Source organism: Pteropus vampyrus, unplaced genomic scaffold (genome assembly GCF_000151845.1).
Source record: "Pteropus vampyrus isolate Shadow unplaced genomic scaffold, Pvam_2.0 Scaffold8, whole genome shotgun sequence".
NCBI classification, from domain to species: Eukaryota; Metazoa; Chordata; class Mammalia; order Chiroptera; family Pteropodidae; genus Pteropus; species Pteropus vampyrus.
Genome location: NW_011888789.1, coordinates 13,867,642 through 13,887,788, shown reverse-complemented (window position 1 = coordinate 13,887,788; position 20,147 = coordinate 13,867,642). Strand labels below are relative to the sequence as shown.

Here is a 20,147-nt window from a genome sequence, read left to right as displayed (position 1 = left end):
CTTGGTAAAATAGGTAAAATATAGAATAATATGAATATGAATATAAGCTCTGAAATCAGATTCAGTTTTAAATTCCGATTATATCTGTGTGAACTTTAATAAGTTGTTTTAACTCTTCTACCTTCAGTTTTATATTGGTAAAATTATAGTGATACTTACATTATATAATTATTATAATAAAAAAAGGTATGTGTAAAATAATATAGTACATGTCATGTGATTAAATATCAAATGTAAATATATAATATGTTAATATGTATATGTAAGTATACATACATAATCGATTCTCATTATTTGCAGATTCTGTATTTTGTAAGTATACATACATATACATATATAATATGTTAATATGTATATGTAAGTATACATACATAATCGATTCTCATTATTTGCAGATTCTGTATTTGTAAATTTGCCTACCGACTAAAATTTTTTTGTAAACGCAACATCAATACTCATGGCAGTTTAGTGGTCATTCGCAGATCTGAGCAGAGTAGTAAAAATTTTGAGTTGCCCCATATGCATGTTCTCAGCTGAGGCTGACAAGGTACCTCTGCTTTCTAGTTTCAACTTTCATACTGCAAACAAGTATCCTTTTTACCTTCTACTTAGTGCCAGATTTTTTGCAGTTTTGTTCTTTTTGCTGGTGATTTACAATGTAAATGGTGATTTGTTGCCATTTACAATGACTCTCCTGTGGATAGTGCTGAAGTGCTGTCTAGTGTTCCTAAGTGCACGAAGGTGATGACATGCCTTCCAGATAAAACAAGTGTATTCAGATAAGCTTCATCCAAGCATGAGTTATATAGTGCTGTTGGCTTTGAATCAAATATATATATTAAATAAGATGTCTTTAAACAGAAGCACACATAAAACAAAGTTCTATATTGATCAATTGATTAAACTGTTGTGACCATAGGCTCACAGAAACTTAAACTCTGAATTTCCCCCCAAGGAGCAATGGTTTGGTATTTGCTAATTGTGTTCTTGGAGTCTTTACAGAATATAACTACCATGAATAACAAGAATCAACTGTCTACATATCAAAAGTTACTTTATATTTATTACATTTAGAAAAAAATAAGGTTCAAAAAGACTCTTCATCTCTCAACAATGAAATAATACATAATATTTTAAAGATCCTGGGGTGTGATAAAACTCTAGTTGAGTCAGCTGATTCTAACCTAATAATAAAATCAATGATCATAACCGATAATTGTTAAGGTATGATATCAGAACCATCACATTTATTGTTTCATTTACTCTTCATGAAAAACACAAAGTGTCAAATATTATTATCTCCATTTTACTAATGAAGAAACAGATTCTACATGGTAAAGGAACTTGCCTGGTGTTACATAGTAAAATACATAATTGGAACTTGAACTCAGGACTTATGATTGCATATTCCAGGACTTTCCTTTATCTCTAAGTGGTGATAAATAATGATTCATAAAATGATCTGTAGATTTTTGCTCACCTAATGAACAGTATGGTTCAAACCCCAAGGTTCTCACTAAGATGACTGGAAGTAATAAAGCAACAAAGACAGATATTTATAAACCTTAAAGCCAGCATTTCTTGTTTGTAGGAATAATGAACAAGTAGGAAAAGGGACAGATAAGTAATGATCTTGTCACCTCTGCTTGTCTTATGTCTAAGTGTGTTTATTGTATATTTCTCTCCTGAAATCATGTTGATTCTCTTCTTCCTTATTTTTCTGTTGAAAATGAGTGAGACAGAGCTTTAGAACTTTTCTATAAATTTCTATGCCAGACAGGGTGGCTTATTTGAGTTCTCTGTTGAATGAATAAAGATCAGGGTATTCTAGATCTGTTCAAAAGTTATATAAATTCAGATTTTGAATAATACATGCATTTCAGGTTTAATCAGCACCTCGTATTTGCATATAAGATTTTATAATGCATGGCATTTCTATCATCTAAATCAGGTTATGCGATTTGCCTGGCGTAACCTGTCTAGATACTTGCTTTAATAGATTCAAGTAAAAGTTTGTCAAACAGGCAGATCTTCATAGCAACACATTTCCTTTTGAATTAGGAGAGTTAGCGTGTTCTAAGGCGTCATCTCTAGATCAGTGCATCTGTTCTGATGACGTCTTTGGCTTTTTGAATGTTTACAAATACAACAAGTAATAGATTTAGAGAATTGTAGAGCTTAGAAGGTGCTCTTAACAATCATTATTTCAGTCATCTTATTTTCCCCATAAAGAAACTGAGGCCTAGAGAGGTGCAATCATTTGTCCAAGATGATTCAACTGGTTGGTGGCAAAGAGACTTCGCTTGCAGTCATCTTTCCGTGGTGTCATGCTGTCAGAAGAAATCACATCTGTCAGGCCTCTGACCACTCTACAGTGAATAACATATAAATAAATTAGCCATGTGAGGTGAGCTAAATTCTTTGGCCACTACTTTTGTACACTGAATCATAAGAGGCTTGGAACAATGACAGATCAAAGCCTTTTATTTTATATTCGATGACCAATAAAGCAAAGGATCGAGGATTGGATAAAATTAAAGATTTTAACAATGAGGCTACTTCTAAGTAATTTTCACAAATCCTTTTAAATACCATAAACTCACTTTTCTCTTTTGGGTGATCAAATAGTGGTATAAAACAGTTGATGATTTCAGCAGGTTTTTTGAATGTGGTTACACCTTTATTCCAGAAAGTGTTCTTTAACACATTTTTTGAGGAATATAGTAGAACAATAAATAATCAATTTCCTGTGCTTACTCTGAAACTGTCAATAGGAAATGTGCTTAGGACTTGGAATCCATACACAGAATGCATTCCTATTCAGAAAAAAGTCATGAGTGAGAGATTTTCTGGCAATAATTCTTGTCATTTATTAAAAATAAGATTCCTGAAACTGTCAAGTCTATGAAATTGAGAAGGTACAATTATCCCACCTAAAATAATTGGTAGTAAATGTCCCAATCTATATTCTTATCTTTCGTAATATCTATATTTTTTAAACATCAGCCCCCACAGTCATGTTTAACACTCAGTTTGGTTCCTTTAATAATCAGATGCAATAAGTACAAATTACTGGATAGCATTTGAGTATAATAAATATCTTATTTTTTTTATATTTTCGAAATCAATTTAAATGACTTCTGTCCTCTATCCCTGAAGATTGGTTAGAAGGCCTGTATCGGTCATTCTTTGAGTACCCTCTCCCTCTTTTGGATCACACAAGGGTCTAAAGGCATTAGGTGTCCTCAGAGAAGCCTCTCAGCCTTTGGGCTCCAGCTACTTTATGACCACTCAGCTACTGTTGTGCATTGGGCCTCTATAGGCTGGAGGTGGAGACTGGGCTTCCTTAGAATGGGCCCTCACCTTCTCCCTGCGCAAGCTAACATATTCCTCCAGGTCAGTGACTTCCAGTGATGGTTCCATCCCCTCTGTGTCAAGCTAGGCTATGGAAGAGAAGGCCAAGGCTCCATTATGGACATTTACGGGGGAGGTTCTACCACCTTGGACACATATTTTTAAATATGCCTGGGTCTCTATCCATACTTGTAAACCCCTCCCCCTATTTTTTCTAGGCCCTAAGAAGCAATTACTATCCTGACATCGGGCACATGCCTCTTTGAATACCAAGAACCCCTTGCCTCTCAGACAGCCCCAAATAAATGCATTGTTCATTCTATCCTGAGGGTAGGAAAAACCAGGCTTCAAGGCTTAAATCTCAGTTTGGAATGTAATGGGAAACACCTCCCATTTTATGAAGCTGAATCTATTGGAAAGTAAGACAATGAGTTAATTTCTCAATAGGCTCTTCTGCTACATAAATTGTCATATGATGGAGACACCAAGGAAGTTTATCTACCTGAAAACAAAAAGATGAAATTTCATGTTTTTTCACTTTACTCTCAGCCTTCAGAAAAGCTGCTTCTCTTGTGTAGGATTTCCTGCTAAGTGACTTTTTCAATTGTCTGTTGAGCACACACTGGTTTTATGGTTTTGATTGTAAATCCATCCAAGGCTTTCAAGAGGATTTTGGCTACTTTGAGGTATTACGAATTGCGAAGGCTAGATTAAAGGGCCCCAACCAAGCTTTGGCAATTCCTTTTGGAGGCAGCCATTCTTGTCGTTAGTGATACTGGCATGAACTGAGAGTTCCAAGCACAGTCCTCAAAACTGCGTGATGTGGAGGTGTTCGGAAGCCAAGGGTCCTCAGTCATTTGGAGGTGTGATTGCTGCTCTATGCTACCTGTTGAGATCACTTAACTGAGAAGCAGGAGACTGGGGTTAATGGCCTACTCATGAATTCTCTCTCTAATTATATTTTGATTAGTGCAAAGTGCTAATCATTGGTATCTTTATTTTGCTTTCCAGTCAACAGAGCAGATGAAATCTTATTACCTGGACCTTTCATTTTCAGTTAGTAAATCTAATATATCAAGAATGTCGATGGTCAGGGAAGGTAAGAACTAACTCTGGCATATATATGAACATTTTAGGTGATCTTTCTTCACACAAAGGGGAGGTTATTTTTAGTCAAAATAGGTCAGAAAGAAAGATGTCCATACATTTGCTTAATCCTGATGATTCGATCTTTAAGAATTTTTTAAAAAATGTTATGTTTCATCCAGAGACTAGGATGTAGAATGAGTTATACCTGGAAATTCACAGAATCTTGACTTACCGTTTTATCTGTTCCCAGTAAGATTCCATGTAACTCTAAGCCTCAGCTTCTGGTGTGTTTTAAACACTTCCCCCTCCACCACCGGGTATTTATAATGCTTACATTCTACAAACCTCCCTGAGGGGCTGTAAACAAGTCTTAACATCATGCATCTGCTCCCTTAAGCTACCGCTCTTCTAAAGGCCTACTGTTCTAAGTTTAATCCATTCCCCCTTTTCAGCAACATTGGAAAACATCTGGTCATAATCCAAATTCCATAATCCTCCATGTGTCTCAAGTGTTATTAAGTCTGCTTTCTTTCTTCTGGCTAAATTATTCCAAATCCTTTACCCATTACTCACTCATACATCTTTCGTCCTTAAGCATCTCTCTGGCTTTTATATATACTTTTTATTATTCTACAACACATTCTGTTTGCTGTAGTAATTGCAAACTTATGACTAGTTACTTGAACATTTCACTCCTAGTAGATGCAGTTTTCTGACTCACTCTTAGCAACCACTGCCTTTGTCTCATGCTCACTGCATTCCTCGTCTTTGCTAGGAGAGGTGCTGTACCGGCTGGACAGGCTAATGTCAGTGTAGGACAGTGGAAAAGCATAGGGGAGGATTTAGGAGAACTGGGTTTTAGTCTTGGTTTTCTCTGGATGCTTGGCAATTAACTATTATCAAGCAGGCACTTTTAATCCTCACAGCAGTAATATGAGGTATAAAGAAATGGTCTTTAAACTACTAAGGACTGGAAAACCTTCTTGCTTTAGCATTTGATACTCTGGATTCTCTTGATCCAGGTGTTGGGAGGCACCTCACATGATGGAGCAAAGCAGCTCAAATCTGGCTGCAAGAAGTTCTAGAGTTGCTTTGAGGTTTTATAGAGCTAACTGAGGATAGCATCAAGCCTTCAGATTTAGCAATTTCTAAGTGACAGTTAATATAAAGTACTTTATTTCTAGATTAAATCCAAACAGCTACATGCAAACTATATACATAGTTAATATTCATAGATTTAAGTACAAAGTAGAGGCAATTTTCATAACTTGCAAACTGTGGATTATTAAGGCCGATGTTAGCTTTAGGGATATTTGGTTACGGTAACTCACAACTGAGGCTGAACAGATACATTAGGAGATCCCTTTTTGGGGGAGGCACGCTGGCCGAGAGTGAAGAAGAGAAGTGTAGATGCACACATTCTACTCAGTGAATGATATCAGTACTAACTTCTCTAAAACTGCTTCTAAATTTTCAGCTTCCTCCCAGCTCTGGCTAAGAGGCCACCTTTTCTTTCTGTCTCCCTCTAAACTCAGCCTGCATTTCATCTTCCCCTGGGCTTCTGGCACTGATCACTCTTCTTGTCTTTGAATCCTCCATAAATATTCATAGGCTGTAAGAAATGGTCCGGGAAGCTGGCTCTCTAGTTGAATAGCTGTTGTTACTAGATAAGTAAATCATTCCCACCCCTGAGCATGGAGTATGGATTAGATGAAGCCAGGGAATAGTGGCAGAATGAAAAGAACAAAAGCTACTATCAGATCCCAGGTTTCAGCTCACCACCCCCTGCACAATACTGCTTGTGATCTGGGTGATGGCCTCCAGCTCACTAGTCTAAGGATGGCACCTGCTGGGGCGGGAGTAGGGGTGGCAGTGAGTCAGTGAGTCCCTGTCAGGGGGACTCCTGCCTCTTGTCTGAAGCTTATGAGAAAAGGCATTTCTAGCCATACTCAATTAGCGGGTCATCGAGTCTTACTCAAGCATCCTACAGTAGGATGATGTTATAACTCTTACTGTCCAGACAACTTAATAAATATTTATGTACTAATAATTTAGCAGCCATCTGAAAAACAATACAATTTTAAAAGAAAACTTAATATTTGTATTTCTTCCTTAAGTAACCACACTTACTAATGGATGCATTCGCCTGTTGGGTACTGCATAATTTCTCAAATCTTAGAATTAGATGGGATACTGTCACTTTCATTCCTTGTTTCTCATTGATTGGCTGGGTGGATTTGTAGGTACATGGTAGCATCCAAAATCCAGCTTCACAAGAATATGAACTTATTGAAATGACTGTAACCTCCACTGTTGAAACTGTGACTACCTTGAGCTAGTTGTTTCCATAGTGTATGACAGATGTAGCAATGCTTTCCTCAGAATTTTAAAATATCTATGGCTCTCCTGTATGATCATTGCATTATCCCACGGTGCTTCTGTGCAGAGTTTTGGAACTATGGCCAGTACCAAAGATTTTAACACTGAATTCAGAAGGAGTAAAGCATCCTAACTGAATACTGTTTGAAGACCAAATGCCATGAATGCATTACAGACAAAGCTGAGAGATATTGTGGGTTTGGTTCCAGACAGCCACAATAAAGCAATCTTTTGCTGGTGAAGGGTCTTTGCTTTCTATTTGTAAAAAACACAACATTTGTGAGGTGACATAAAACAAAGTGCAATAAAATGAGGTATGCCTGTATACCCACAATGCAATAGCTGTTTTTAAGAGACAGAGAGGATGCTATCACATCATATTAGCAGAATGTCCTAAAGTAAACATGATTCCCTCTGTTCCACAGATACATTTCTGGAGAATCAACTGTTCTCCTCATTTTAAAAACGTTTAACACCTGCTGTGGGCCAGATCCGGTCCTGGGCACCTGGGACACAAAACAGATAAAGATCCTCGTCCTTGTGAAACTTACATTCTGTCCTCCTGTTTTCAGTGAATAGAAGAATGTAGAGCAGCATAGCTTTGGGGTTTTTTGTCAAACAACGTGAGAAGGTTAGAAAAGGACTGTTAGCACCTCTAAAGGCCTAATTAATGGCTTGTTTCTAAAGATTAGGATTCTGCAGAAAACAGACATATTTAAGATATTTAGAATCTAATCAGTGACTGAGACTAGAGAAAATTCTTCTATATTAATGAAAATCAATGATCTACGAATATTGTATTAATGAAGACTGATGATATATGAATTTAGCGTGAGCGAGGAAGCAATTTCCATTAATGGACTGATTATACTTAGTTGATAACAAAATTGAGTTGGAACGATGCTTTTGTTAGGTCATCCTCATCTTTGTTTATTCTCAGGAAGTGTTTAATGGCACATTTTTTGAACATGGGGTATTTTATAGTTATTTAATTTCCTTCATGGCATAGAAGAAATAGCACATTTTTTTTTTTTCTATCTTGTAACCTTGGATAGCAGAAGTCACTTCCAAACATATCATATAAGAAGGAAAAGAAATATTTCATTTTATCTTAATAATTAGAGCCGTTTTAAGATCTACCATGCGGTGGAAAAACAGCTTTTCCCTGTGTCTTTTGGAGAAATAAGAGATATGATAGGATCTTTTATATCATATTCTGACTGAGCCAGCTTTCTCCCAACGCATTTCCCACCCCAAATCAATTATAAATTAATAAACAACTCACTGCAAATAAAATCTTCTGAGATTTTATTTAAGATCTGGCTGTGGCACCACAAGTCTCATAGGCAGTGTTTTCTAGACTTTGCACTGAAACAAATTAGCATGAAATGTGGCCTATATATGAGTGGTAAAATAAAAATGTTTTTCTTCTACGTCAAGGTATATATCCATGAGTATAAAGCAAATTACCCAGAATCCACAACTTAGAAATAACCATTGCTAATATTTTTATTTATAGCTTTATCTATAGTCTTTATATATAGTTTCACATGTGTGTATAATTTAATAATAAGTAATTTGGTTTATACCCTACATATAAACCATTATCTTTTAGTTTAAATTCTAAAAATGTCCCGAACATTTTTCTAAAACATATTTTTGATTACCACCTGGTATTTCAGAGTATAGATATCCACAATTTGTTTGATCTAGCCTCATTTATCAACATCTGATTAGTTTTTAATCCTTTAAAGTAAGTTTAAGGAGATCATTAAAGATTTAAAATTTAGCTTTCATATGTTTTTTATTAAAACATGAAAATCTCCTGAATTGACAGTATCTGAAATTCACTAGTATTTTTCTTCACTTACTCATCACATGTTTGTTGAGTATCTACCATCTACACAGGTGGCACTATCCTCTGCCAGAGATACAAAGAAAATCTATGTTTTGAGCCCCAACTGCACAGTTTGCACTAAGCTGAGGAATTTACCTGCAGAAGAGCCTGGAGTGTTTAGAGACTGAGCTGTCAATCTATACTGACAGCTGTCTCCTCAGACCAGCAGTGAATGGTCCAGTCAAATTTAACTGTCAACAGCATTTGCCAAAAAATTGATACTTGCTGAAGAATTTCTACTGTCATTAATATGATTTAGGGTAGGTAAAAAAAAAGAAAATAGAAAGGCAGTCTATCAGAGGGACTGGAAATTAGAAAAACTGTTTTAGAGGCAATGCATATTTACAAATAACCCCCACTGAGAATGAGTGTCGAAACCTAGGAAATGTGTTCTGACTTATATTTAATCTATATGTTTATTGGGCCTATTGCTCCCTGACATCATTAAAAATTAGTTGCCATTGAAATATGGTGCTGGTCTTTGAGTCAGAAGATCTGGTCTTGGCTATTTCCTTTGCTGCTTATTAATTAGGAGCCCAACATTAATTGATTTATCTCCCTAAACTATCTCAAAAGCCCCTCAAATCTTTTGTGAGAATGAACTAATTTATCCTAAAGTCTAGAAAGTGTGTGTGTGTTTGTGTGTGTGTGTGTGTGTGTGTGTGTGTGTGTGTGTGTGAGAGAGAGAGAGAGAGAGAGAGAGAGAGAGAGAGAGAGAGAGAGAATGAAAGAATGAGAGAGAGAATGAGAATGAAAGTCCCAAGTTCCAGTCCTCGGGGTTGAAGGACACCCTGTGGCTGTGGTCCAGAAGGCAGACAGGGATTCTCTGACTAAGGACACCTACTTGGTGATCTGACAAGTAAAGCTTTAAGACCTATTGGTAGATCCTGTCTCTTCGGTTGAAAGTGCACCTGCTCTAGGTTCCTGACCAATTATTTCCAAACTTTTTATGAATTCTGTTTCTCCATTGTGATGTTAAATCAGGACTGACCTCAGAAACTAGCATGACCAACTCATTCCAGTTTGTCCAGGACTTCTTCTGTTTTAATTCTTGAAAGATCTATGTCCTGGGACCTCTCTCAGTTCCTGGCAAACTGGTACCAGTTCAGAAGCTTGGGGTAAGGGTTTAAATACCAGATAAACAAATTAGAGTAGAAGGCTTCCTGTTTGAAAGTAAAATTTCCAGAATAATGTGCATACGTGCACTCTCTGAAATGCATAGAAATAGGTCACTCCGGCAAATCGACAAAAGTTTGAAATGATACTGACATTCAAAATATCCAGCTGAATCTAAAAGGAGGAGGGAGATTGGATTGTATGTTTACACTTTGACACGTTGCCCTTCCACGATTTAGCCTTCACTCACCCTCATAATCTTGTCATTCATTTGCTAGTATTTACATTGACTAGCAGTATAGTACCTAACTGCTCAAACCTAAATGACACAATTTAGAAGAAATAAGAAAATTCTGGTTACTAGTATACTTTATTCACTTCTCATGTGAAGAACATTCGTTCATTCATACATTCAGCAAAAGGCGTGGGATGTATACACTGTATGTCTGCCATCATTCAAGGTGCTGGCATCATGGAGAGTTTGATTGTACACAGTGTTATATTACAGAATGAGGAAGTTTTCTGAGGAGACTCTGGAAATATTTTTGTCCTTAGATCAACTGGTTATTCTTCCAGAAAGAAACAAATATAGGACAGAGACACAAATTGTTTTAGATTGCTAAAGACAACTACAAATAGCAGTTGATAACTGGATCCTTTATGAACATTATGCAAGGCATTAAAATGATAGTGCAAATTATTCCAGTGTCAGGTGATTCTTAGAAATCAAGTTTTGGGGAATGACTTGTTCAACTGTCTCAAGCATTAGAATAATGTGTTTATTTTAGTTACTCTGAACTGACTGCAGATCTGTGATCTTTTGTTCAAAATATCTATGGCTGAATTTTGAAAATCAGAAATTTTAAGATTTTTGATATATAATGAGGTACATGTACCATATGTTGTTTCTATAGCTCTGAGACAGCACTCCATGATCAGAGATATTAATGATTCTGCTGCAATGTGTATGTGCGTTTACTATATATAATATATATATGTTATATTATATATATTATAATTAGCCTTGAGTAAATTCAGGTCAGGTTTTGATGTGAAATAAATCATAAAGAAATTTTAATTTCAGAGATTTTTGCTTTTTTATGAATTAAAATAAGGGGTTAGGGACTTGTACTAGAGAAGACAGCAAACATAAAAATAGCAAGTTATCAAAGTATCAATATTACAATCTAATTTCCGTTGTCACACACACACACACAAGATTATAAGGCAGTTGTCAAGGCCTCACAGACCAGATGGGATCGAGGAGCATCCTGCAGGACAGGTGTTTAGCCATGTGGAGAAGGACAGCACAGAACAGCAGACCAGGCTGGTGATGGCACCAGTCAGAAGTAGGTGGTACAACAGCTCGACAGCTCAATGTGTATTTGGGTTTCTGCCTGTGGAAAATGATCAGATTTGCTATCTAACTTTTATCATATTAATGTATTACATCAGCCACTATTTTGGACAACCTTTTATATCTTGGAGAAATGAGAAAACTGATTGGGGTTTTAAGAAAATACCAAGTAATTATTATTCCTTTCTGTCTCATGGATAAAGATGTGACATTTTAGTTATTACCTACAAAAATTTTTACTCCATTTCTGTTGGATGTAATATGTGACATTTTTGTGTGACGATCCAAGAAGACTTTATTTTATAGTCATTTCCAAATGAAATCTGGCAAGATTTAGGTCAGTGTTTCACAACATCATCTGTGCCTTAGAAACATGGGTGAGGACGGTGGTAGCAAGAAGGTGTTAAAAGCATCCTGGTTCTAATGTAATTAGTCTGAGAACAAACTAGACTTGGAGACTTTTAAGTTCTCGGTAAGTCTAATGTTCATTAAAGCTTGGAAACTACTGGTTTTGATGAATTCACTCCTGGTTTTAGTTCTGTATAAGGAAAGTGAAGTAAATATTTTGCTAATTATATTTTGCTAAATATATTTACAATTAGAGTAAAAATATACAGCATGAAATTAAAAATTAACTATATATCAATGAAAGTGTTTTGTTAAAAAGATGTTTTACACAAAAGGGTAATCTTTATCCTACTTTGTATTCATTTTATTAGAAGAACACACTTTTGCCAAAGAAGTATGATCCAAATACATGTACATATTTAGCAAAATAACTTGGAAACTGCTCCCCTCCTATATAACTTCACTATTTGGCATCTAGTAAAAGCCATAAAAGAGAGGGCTTCTACAATGTGTTCCATCCCCACACTACCTGTTTTAAATAGATGATAACCTTGAATTTTAACCATGTGGAAACCAGAGAAATTAGAGATTTGCCAAAGGTTACACAACTCAGTGGTGTGGAGTTCAACCGAATCTTGATTTCTGACTTTGATTCTAAACTTTTTCCACTCACTTCATGCTACTGCCTTAGTTTGCCTTTAGGCGGACTATAAACTGAGTTGAGATTAGTGAAGACGGTCGGAAACAGAAGCATAAGAAAAATTAAACTTTCGAGCTGTACAGAGGAGAGCAGCATTATTAAAAAGGAGAAACTACAATACAGACGCAGCATCAAACTACTTTTTTATGTGCAAAATAACATTAGTATCTTAATTGATGAATATTCTATTGTGCATCATTCTTGCCAGGATATGGTGTATAAAGTATCAATTGATAAATCTGACTGTGATATATATTTTTTAGGACTCAGTTAAGAGAAAAGTAAATTTTGCTTTAAGAATCAACGTTCATTCAGATGGCAAAGGTTTGATATGTTTTCCATTGCCATCGGAAACAATAGGTGGCTGTAAATCCTCAGAAATTGATAATGATGAAGAAACTTTGGAAGCAAGATCCAATTTCCTTCAGAAAAGTGGATAGAACTCCTTTCACATGCAGGTCAACTGCATATTTGTAACTTTTTATTAGCATGTCTAAATCACAGCAGAATAATACTGGGTGGCTGCGAGGATGATACAGCCCACATTTGAGCTTTATTTTCACATAGTGATTTATGACTAAATCTGGCAATGAGGCTTTTAAGAGATGTATTATTTCTCTAAGTCCCTATAGAAATAATGCCATTAATTTTCATCTATGCTAACTAAAACTTTCCTAACTGATGAAATCTCTGGATCGAGAGGAAAAGACTTTCTCAAGGTATTGTTACATTACAGACATTTCTTGAATTAAAATGGCATTTAGCATTTTTATTCTGAAAAATAAAAGTCCACACACAAGTTATTTGAAAGCTTAGGGAATTGATTAAGTGGTTCCCTAATTTGTTCAACATCTCAGCTTTTCCTTGGAATGATCCTAATTTTCATGGTTTTCCAATTCACAGGGGCAAAGAAAAAACAAAAGATACTGCTGTATGGCACTATGACTCACAGGCTATGTGAAAATTTAAATTTCCTGTTCTTCTCCAAAATATTTGACTCAAATTTTTTTTCTCCCCAAATTAAATTAAGTCCTATATAAAATACAATGATGACAGGTCTGGGGAAAAAATTGTTTATTAAAAAGTATGAAAAGAGTCCTTAGGGGTATCAAAAGGTACATTGGCCTTGGAAAGTAAGGTTTTGGTTTGGAGTCCTGCCTTTACCATAATTAGATATTTCACTTTCAGTAAATCATTTGACATCTCTGAAGTCCATTATGTGGGAAACAGGACTATAATCCGAGTCACACTTGTTATAAGAATGTGAGCAATTTGTATGTTGTAATGCAAAAAGTTATTTTTTACTTTCTGTTAGTAAACTTCAGGCTAGGTTCTTTTTTCTGGACCAAAAATAAATGTGAGCTCACAATGGAATGTGTTAATTTAATAGCTGGGACTGTGCGATCTCAAAATAGTGATATATGCCTTTTTCTGTTTAGAGAAGCAACATCTGCTCTATAGTGTTTGTCTTTTGGTCTTTTTATAAAATTGTACTTTCAACATCAATTTTAGCAGATATAGTTTGAAAATAACCTATCACAATAAACAGAAGTAATAGACAATAAAATTAGCATGATTTTGTCAATTGGTACAATCCGCGTCACTGAATGATCTGCTTCTATCACTTGGGTGAATCCTTTATTTACTGATGATTTCTATTTATGGCACACAAATGTCTTATTTATTCATTCCGAGTCTTTCAAGTCACTATTGTTCAATGTTTAGTTTACATTGTGGCTTCAATATGATTAATAGACTACTCTTTTTCTCCAAAAGTTTATTTTTTAAAAAATCTTTCTTTATAAAGGATGGTTTCCTGAACTGTAAGATTTAAGCATAACAAAGTGAAAACTGCTCTCAATAAATTAGAAATTTTTAGTCACATCCCAACTTCAAAAATAAAGGCTAGCAATGATTATTTTGCTGCTCTCAATAAACTCTTGGATTTCTGAGCTCTAGAATGTACATGAGATTCTTCCACCTTCAGAGATTGAGGACAAGTGTACTAACCTGGTTTGTGGTTCTCTCTGGTTGTTTGCCTTCACAGCCACCCCCCTGAGCTCACTTAAGCCTCCAAGGGTGGACGCTGCTCCAGTGGTCGCATCCCCCTATCAAAGAAGAGATTCAGATAGATACTGTGGGCTCTGTGCAGCCTGGTTTAATAATCCTCTGATGGCCCAGCAACATTATGATGGCAAGAAACACAAAAAGAATGCAGCAAGAGTTGCTTTATTAGAACAACTTGGGACAACTCTGGATATGGGGGAACTAAGAGGTAAGAGAAACTCTTCTGACTTCTGCCCCAGAACAGGGCTTTCAGAGAAGGGCTTGTATTGTCATAAATTGCATGATTATTCTTATCAATCATCTAGGCTCATCCAAAAGGAGCAGAAGAAAAAGGAAATGAGCACAAAACTAGCTTAATTTTTATAATCTCCTTTGTTTCAAAGTGTTTGTTATTTCTATATTTTTATTGACTGTTTTTCAGGTCAAAACCACCCATCCATGAACCAGAATTTTTTCTTCCACTTTATCTTTAAACACCTTATCTAATAAATGCTTTTGTACACAAGCAGTATGAAAGACAATGCTGAAAAGACCAAATAGCATTGTCTTATTTTACATTTTTGTGCTTTTATGAATTCAGCCCAAATAAGCAACGCACTGATTCTGTTTAAGGGATTAAAGCATGCCCAAGCCCCTTTAAGAGAAATATCCCGGAAATTGAGGCAAGATGGTACTGTGCACCACTCCCCATACCCCATTTTGATGTATTTTCTTGAGTGATGGAAAACATGCAGCCTTCAAAGTTCATGTAAGGTTTAACAGACACTGCTGAGCAGAAACTTGGAAATCACAGGGTGAGGATCAGTCCTGTGGATTTCTCAGGAAGCCATATACCAATCTGTGGGAATTTAGAGAACATTTTACCATTAATAATCATTTAAGCATCTTTTGGTCAACTAAAAACTTTTTGATTAACGTGATGTTGGCAGTGTAGAAAATCACATAAAAATGCATTTTCTCAGAAAAATAATTTGATGAAGGGTACTATTGATACTATATGTCAGATAGTGTATGAGTTAGATAAGCTTTTATGGGCTGACCAAGGAATCATCAGTATCTGTAATGACAAAATTTACAAATCAATTTTGCAAATGCATCTTTGATTTAAAGTGGGTTCTGCATATAGAGCCTACAATTCATATTACACTAACCAGGCTGTGAAGCTCTAAGGGGGATAATTGTAGTCAGGAAATAACCTGGTACAATTCTAGACCAAATAAGTGGGACAGAGGTTCATGCTGTGTGAGTTGAGAGGAGGGACTAGTCACTTCTGATTATGTTGGCTGGGGAGGAATTCGCCAAGGAAAGGAACTTGAGTTGAAACTAGAAATGCAGGCAGCATTTCAGCAGGTGAGAAGGCGTTCCATGTGAACAGTTATATATGTATATATATAAAGAGACAGGAAAATTGAAGCTGTTGCTGGCAAATAAACACAAGGGAGGAATCCTCTGATGTAATATATATGTAAGATTGAAGGTAATATATATGTAAGATTGGAACTTGATTAGAGTGATTTTTTCCAAGATAGATGATTAAAAACTACAAATAAGAGCAAACATTAAAAACACTTTATTTTCGTCTATGTTTTCTAACTATAGAAAGACAACTTGGATCTTAATATGTTTGTGCTTTGAATAATCTCATTGCAGAAACTTTTGAATCATTGTTATTATCGCTTTTTGTTGGGGGATTTCTTATGTTCTCAGTCTATGTCTTGTAGAAAAAGTACAGGTAGTCTCTCCATAGCTAAAGGCCTAGGTATGACTCACTGTTAGTGGCAGATAACAAGTGGGCTCAGTAACTCCTTTATGGCAGGGCACTGAAGGAGAAAAATAGGGCTTTATTTATATTTTGTGCCAGATATTACGACTTATAGAAGAATTATTCCTAAGGCACATTCTTCTTGTCTATTTTGAATTATCAGTACTCCATCTTTTATGTACAACCACATCTTAATGACTTGGGCATCTGAATTCTGTAACATTTGAGCTGCTTGTCTTTCACACAGAAGACAAAAAGGGCTGCTTTTGACTTGATAACTCAGTGTCACTCTGATTCGGTAACACATGAAATGCAATTAGCGTTGAACACAATATCCTTGAAACCAACCTTTTCACCTACTCCAGGTGACATCTTGATATATATTTATTCAGGCATTAATTATCACAAAAGCTTAAGGAATAAAGCAATGATGATAACCCAGCACATTTACACACACACACACACACACACACACACACACACACACACACATACACGCTCCCCTATTTCTGGAATGCTTCTAATGCATGATTGAGCAATTAATAAGGGCAAAATGCTAATCAGTTAATAAAGACATATCCATAACTTTTTAAAAACTGGTGTCAGGCAGCTGGGGCATAATATGGCAGTGTCACAGGCTTTCTTTCGTAGCATTTCTTGGTTTTTTAAACACTACATCATTTACTTATTTATAATGTTTTCCTGATTATCTGTCTTTCTCCATACTCCCCTCTATAGATTGTTAGCAACTTGAAAGCAGCATCTCTGTCTGTTTTGCTCACTGGCGTGTTCAAAACACTTAGAACAGTGACAATCACATAGTAGGTACTTAATAATTACTGAATGAATGAATAAACAGAGAAAGCACAATTTAAAAATCACCTAAAATTCTACATTCTTACTGTCAATCATTTTCATTTCTGAAAAGATTTCGATTGAATAATTTTTACAGGAAATTATTTATGAATTTTTCTTCAAATTTTTAAAAAACTGTGTATTTTACATACTATAAAATGTGGAGATATTAAGTGTTATAGTTTAATGAGTTTCAACAATGCAAACACCTGTATAATCCATACCCCTATTCAGATACATAATTTCTCCATCCTGAAAAAATTCCCATCTGCCCCTTCTCAGGCAAACCTAATCTCCCATTCCAGGGAAGCATTTTTTCTTCACTATAGATTAGTTTTTTCACTATAGATTAGTTATGCCTTTTCTAAAACCTTATATAAATGGAAATAGAAAGTGTATATTTTTTGTGTGCATCTAGAGTCTCTTACATAGTGTATTGTTTTAAAAATATATCCATTTGTTGCATGTAATGCAGAATAACTTTTGCTCTTTATTACAGAGTAATATTCTATCAAAATCCCACAATTTGTCTATCTATTCTCTTAATTTTTTGGATGCTATTTAGAATAAAGCTTTCATGAACATTTTTTATTTATTTCTTTTGTCGACATATTTTACCTCTCTTAGTAAATTCCTAGGAGTAGAATTAGAGGATCATAAATTAGATGTATTTTTAACTATATAAGAAACTGCCAAAATGTTTTTCTGTAGTTTTGCTTTCCCTGGTTTCAGTTACGTGCGGTTAACCGTGGCCCGAAAATATTAAATGGCTAATTCCAGAAATAAACAATTCATACATTTTAAATTGTGCTCTATCTTGAGTAATGTAATGAAATCTCAGGCCGGATCTCTCCATCCTGCCTGGGACGTGAATCACCCCTTGTCCGGCATCTCCACACTGTATATGCTCCCCAGCCCTCTCAGTCACTTAGTAGCCATCTCGGTTAGGAGATTGACTGCTGGGGTATCACAGTCCTTATTTTACTTAATAATTGCCCCAAAGCCATCTACATAACTTTTATTACAGTATATCATTATAATTGTGCTATTTTATTATTAGCTATTATTGTTAATCTGTTACTGTGCCTAATTTATAAATTAATGTATAGGAAAAATCATAGCATATATAGAGTTTGGTACTATCCGTGGTTTCAGGCATCCACTGGGGGTCTTGGAACATATCCCCTGAACATCAAAGAAAATTAATTACTGTATATGAATTTCGTATTTTCACCAACATTTGTTTTTGTCAGTCTTTAAATTTTAACTACTCTTGTGAGTGTAGGAGAGTATTTCATGAGTGCAAGAGAGTAGGCTTTAGTTTGAGTTTCCATGTTTACTAACATGTCAAGTGCTTTTTAAAATGTGCTTATTGGTCATTTGTATATCTTCCTTTGAGAAGTATTTGTTCATGTCTTTTGTCTATATTTTGCAAAATTGGGTTATTTGCCTCTTTTACTATTGAGTAGTAGGTAGGTTTTCACATATTATCGTTACAAATCCTTTGTCAATTGCATGAATTCTGAATATTTTTCTCCTATTCTGTTACTTTGCTCTTCATTTTCTTAAAAAATGTCTGGTAAGCAGACATATGAATTATAGAAGTCTAATTTATCTCTTTTTTTCTTTTATTATTGTTTTTTTGTGTTCCATCTGAAAAATCTCTGTCTACATCCATGATCAAAGACATTTTTGTATGTTCTCTTCTATAAGTTTTATTATTTTAGCTTTTACATCTATGATTATGATGATCACAAATTAATTTTTGTATATCATGTAAGGTAGGTGTTGAAACTCATTTTGTTTTTATATGTTTACCCAGTTGTTACAGCATATTTGTTGAAAATATTTTTTTCCTCATTAAATTGCCTTGGCACCTTTATTTAAAATCTATTGATTGTGTGTGAGTCTATTTCTATATAGTCTATTGTGTTCCATTGATTTCTTTGTCTATCTTTATGCCAGTACTACATTGTATTGATTTTTTTTAACATTACAGAAGTCTTGATATCAAGTAGTGCAATTTTTCCAGATTTTTCCTTCTTTCTAAAGATTGTTCTAAGCTCTTTGCATTTCTATATGAATTTTATAATTAGCTTACCAATCTCTACATAGAAAACTTATGGGAATATTGAACAGGATTGAATTCAATCTATAGATCAGTTTGGGGAGAATTTACTTAAATTCTTCATAATAATGAGTCTTCCAATCCATGAACATTCTGTATCTCTCTATTTATTTATGTTCCTTTAAATTCTATCAGCAATGTTCTGCAGTTTTCATTGTAAAATCGTAAACCTATTTGTAAAACTTACCCTCAAGTATTTTATGTCCTTTAACACTAGTATGTTATATTTTTTCAAAATTTCATTTATATATATTTGTTATTGATATATAGAAAATACAATTGAGTTTTGTATGTTGACCTTGAGTCATGTAACTTACACATAATTTTCTATCTATTATTTGTATATAATTTAATAGCACAAAAATTTTGCACCTTTTATATTTTTTTGGTATTATACTATTTAGCCATTGGAAACTATAGAACTGTGTTAACATTCTTGCCTTCCTTTGCTTCAAGTGGCAGATCAAATTTTTTAAAAAGGAAATTATTCTTACAGAATAACAAAGAATTTTAAATGAGATTGGCTTAAATAGTTATTAATATGCATAACTTTAGTGTTATTCATCCCAGAAAACAGATGATATTTGTCTCTACATCCAAGTTGAAATTTAATGAGAAAAACAGTCACCTCTATCTGAATATGGAAGCCAATGTAGAAAACAAAGGAAGTTATTGAATTATGGAATTATAAATTCAATGGTCAGAAAGTACTTTAGAGGTTTGCTTTATAGTTTAAATTCCTCTTGTCAACATTAAACATAAATATAAGGCAATTTCTTATTCAGAAACAGTGACAGTGTAAATTATGAAATTATAGCTAGGTGGAAATAGAATATTCATTTTGCAGACCTTTATCATTTATTCTTTTAAAAGTTTTAGGATTGAAAAATGCACAGTCATTTTATTATTTCAGAGGAAACTAGACTATTCTGCTGTAATTCTCATCTAAAGACACAGGCAAAAGAGGTCATTTGAAAATGTCATGATGATTCTGAGCATCATAAATTTATAGTGCGGGAAAGAACATCAAACATCATTGGATTTATGCCTCGTCTTTTTACAGAGCAGGATTCTGAAGCCCAGAAAAATGACGTG

The 20,147-nt window shown here is 34.8% G+C and overlaps 1 protein-coding gene across 1 annotated transcript in view; it reads left to right on the top strand.

The window, feature by feature from the left end:
* The window catches only part of ZMAT4 (zinc finger matrin-type 4), a 245,963-nt gene that overhangs the window by 127,880 nt on the left and 97,936 nt on the right, over window positions 1-20,147 (top strand). The window contains exon 4 of the mRNA XM_011372649.2: window positions 14,288-14,515. Coding sequence (XP_011370951.1) covers window positions 14,288-14,515 — 228 coding nt within the window. The remainder of the gene's footprint in view (window positions 1-14,287; window positions 14,516-20,147) is intronic.